General features: G+C 42.1%; 1 protein-coding gene across 1 annotated transcript; it reads right to left on the minus strand.

Moving 5' to 3' along the window:
* Nucleotides 1-241: 241 nt before the first annotated feature.
* LOC139752613 (uncharacterized) lies at nt 242-2,132 on the minus strand. Its single transcript, XM_071668368.1, has 3 exons — nt 2,022-2,132; nt 1,056-1,196; nt 242-778 (listed from the first exon to the last, which is right to left on the minus strand). The coding sequence occupies exons 2-3, from the start codon at nt 1,194-1,196 to the stop codon at nt 335-337; spliced, it is 585 nt and encodes a 194-aa protein (XP_071524469.1). The 5' UTR covers nt 2,022-2,132; the 3' UTR covers nt 242-334.
* Nucleotides 2,133-2,996: the final 864 nt, after the last annotated feature.

The following is a 2,996-nucleotide window of genomic DNA, read 5'->3' on the forward strand; positions in this document are numbered from 1 at the left end:
GTATATGTGCGTGTATGGTCGTTAATGTATATCCATGTGTATGTGTGTGAGTTGGGCCATTCCTTGTCTGTTTCCTTGCGCTACCTCGCTAACGCGGAAGACGGCGGTTAAGTATAATAGATGTAAATATAATTGAGTTTGAGTCATTTGAATGCAATGCTGGCATTAAGTAAGTAATATAAAAACAATGAGAATAAAGAAATAAAGAATATTAGGTTTTGGTAAGAAGTGAGTTCTTGCAAGATGATTCATGTTTATTATATATGTATTGGCACCGAGATATAATACAAGGCTGTATGTAGACGACTCCAGGAGCTTCACTTAACGTGCTGCTTCAATAACCGTAGCCGTAAGCAGGCTTGGGGCAGACGGTCTTGTAGCTCTGCTGGGTGTGGGTGACGGTGTGGTACTGGGGCACCACTTGGGTCTTGTACTGGGTGTGGTACTGGATTTGAGTTGTGGTTACGTACTGGGGCCTGTACTCTGTTTTGTACACAGTCTGGTACTGGGTTTGGGTCACGTAATGGGTTTGGTATTTGATATCGGTGACATAAGTTGGGACAAGTTGGGTAGTGGTGACGTACTGAGTCTGGTACTTGGTCAGGTACTGAGTCTGGACCTGAGTCACATACTGAACCTGAGTTTTATAGACGGTCTGGGTGACATACTGGGGAACATATTCGGTCTTGTACACCGTCTGGTACTGGGTTTGGTAATGTGTTTGGTATAAAGTGGTGGGGATAACCTGGGTCTTGTAAACAGTCGAGTACACAGGGACCTGAAAAATTGAGTAGAAATAAGCCAGACTGTAATAAGTAGTTTTTTTCATCGTTTAAGTAGATCGCTACCGAGTCTTTGTCATAAGTATGGACAAGACTTTCCTTAACACAACCAGATAATATATTGTCCAGCAGTGATAATACAGATCTATCCCACCATCACATTTGGTTCCTAACTCATGAATTTCCAGCACCTATCAGGTGGACCTGCCTTGGCAGACCATTCCATGAACCCATCCCAGCACCTCATCCCTTGTATCTCCCACGAGTACTGACCTGCTGGATCTCTGTCTTGTACTTGGTGACGTACTGGGTCTTCGGGTAGCAGGGGGTCGGGCGAGGGTAGCTGGGCTCAGCCACCACCGCTGCCAACACAGCCAACACCACCACCACCACACGAACACAGGCAGACGTCATCTGGCAACAGTGTGATCAGAAATCACTTTAAGAAAATATATAATTTCAAAACTTAAGTTACCTTCACTGATATTATGACGAAGAGGTGAGGATGCATCACCTGCCTGAGATAACAATATGTTAAGTATATCATGTGTGTTCATATAGTCTTTAATCTAATTTTCTGTTCTTTTGGGTATCTAAGATAGCAGAGTAATGATTGGATGATATCTTGATGATCAAGATCTCTAGCTTCTAGTGCTGGAAAACAAGGTGGTCCATAGTGAATAACGATACACAGAGGCTGCTCAAGATTACTAGTATATTTTTTCACATGACACGGAAAGTATCGTGCCCCAAGCAAGGGTGAAAGGAAAAAGTGAGAGAAAAAGTGGAAATTAATCAGGGCTCCGCGTGTGTTCGAAGACCTAACTCTTAAAGGAAGAAAGGTTATGTAAGGAGGAAAAGGCACAGCAAGGAAGAATATTTCACAGCTTAGCTGTTCGAGGGAAGATGATGTATTAAGATAGCTTATCCTCCAGTTTACTTCTATCTAGACAAAAAGTAAATCCCTACTGCATTATGCCCTCTTTGCCTAAGGCACTGACATGGGATTCATGCAAAGCTGTCGGGTGAATGTCAACGATGACAGTACGCTTCAACGCTGTACCTACCCAAAGAAGGACCACAATACTGCAGGTCCCGGAATTATATCATGTAATGACCTATATGTATGCATCCCGTGGTAATTTAGCATTAAGGGATGTGTTACTTTACAATTGACACCTACCATCAATACTTTGGACATAGATTGCTCTATGAGCGAAATATAACGTAGGAGTTTACCTCAAGAGTTCTTCCTTGCACAAGCCACAACACCGAACTGACGCTGGAAGAGGCGGCGCTGGTTTATATAGCGAGAAAATCCTCCGGGTTGACCGGTTCGACGCAAGGTTCACACGACGGTGAGTTCCTAATGACACTGGAACTTTGCTGTTGCTGGATTCATATTTCCGTTGAAAAACAGGATCTGGAATGTTACTAGATTTCCAGAGACGAAACCTGCTCCAGCATGAGAGACGTGAGTCAGCAGGAAAACTGACCCATATAATGTATTTCTACCACCAAGCAACGGACGAAACTTTAGTGGAAAGGAAATGCAGTAATGTTTATGATACGTTGCTAAAAGCTGTCGTTTGATCATCTCCTTCCATATATATCAAACTGTTATCTTTAAGCAATTAACCTTAAACAGTTCCTGCAAACTAGTCTGAAGGACTGGTTTTCATAAACTAAACCTACTTGTGTGTGATTCTTCCTCATCACAGTCTTCTACTGTCTTTTAGCAGTAACTTGAGGGGTAATGAAAACTTCCCCACCCCATTTGCTTATTCACTGGTTAATTGTTCTTCAGTACTATTATGTTAATATAAAGAAAGGGAAAATCAAATCAAAGAACAAGAGACACTTGCATAGTGATTGTGCATGTGGTCTCAGGTAACCCACAACACCTGATATAGGCAATAGGATTCTCCCGTTGGTGCACATAAATCGTTTCTTAGGAAATAAAGATTTCACCGTCACTGAAGATTTGGCTTCGAGACTTTCTTAAAATCAAATAAATCAGTGACTCAAGTCGTGCTCTGTCGTGATACATACTTAGAGAAGTGCTGAAACATCCTTCGAGACGAGACTAATTTCAAGTGTATTAGCAGAATCCCGAGAGATAAGTTAAAGAAATATATCTGCAGCTACTGATAAGATAACTAACACACAGGCTACATGTCCCTCAGAACGCTGTCATATCCAGCTTGTTGAGAG

The sequence above is a fragment of the Panulirus ornatus genome, chromosome 13, assembly GCF_036320965.1.
Source record: "Panulirus ornatus isolate Po-2019 chromosome 13, ASM3632096v1, whole genome shotgun sequence".
Taxonomy (NCBI): domain Eukaryota; kingdom Metazoa; phylum Arthropoda; class Malacostraca; order Decapoda; family Palinuridae; genus Panulirus; species Panulirus ornatus.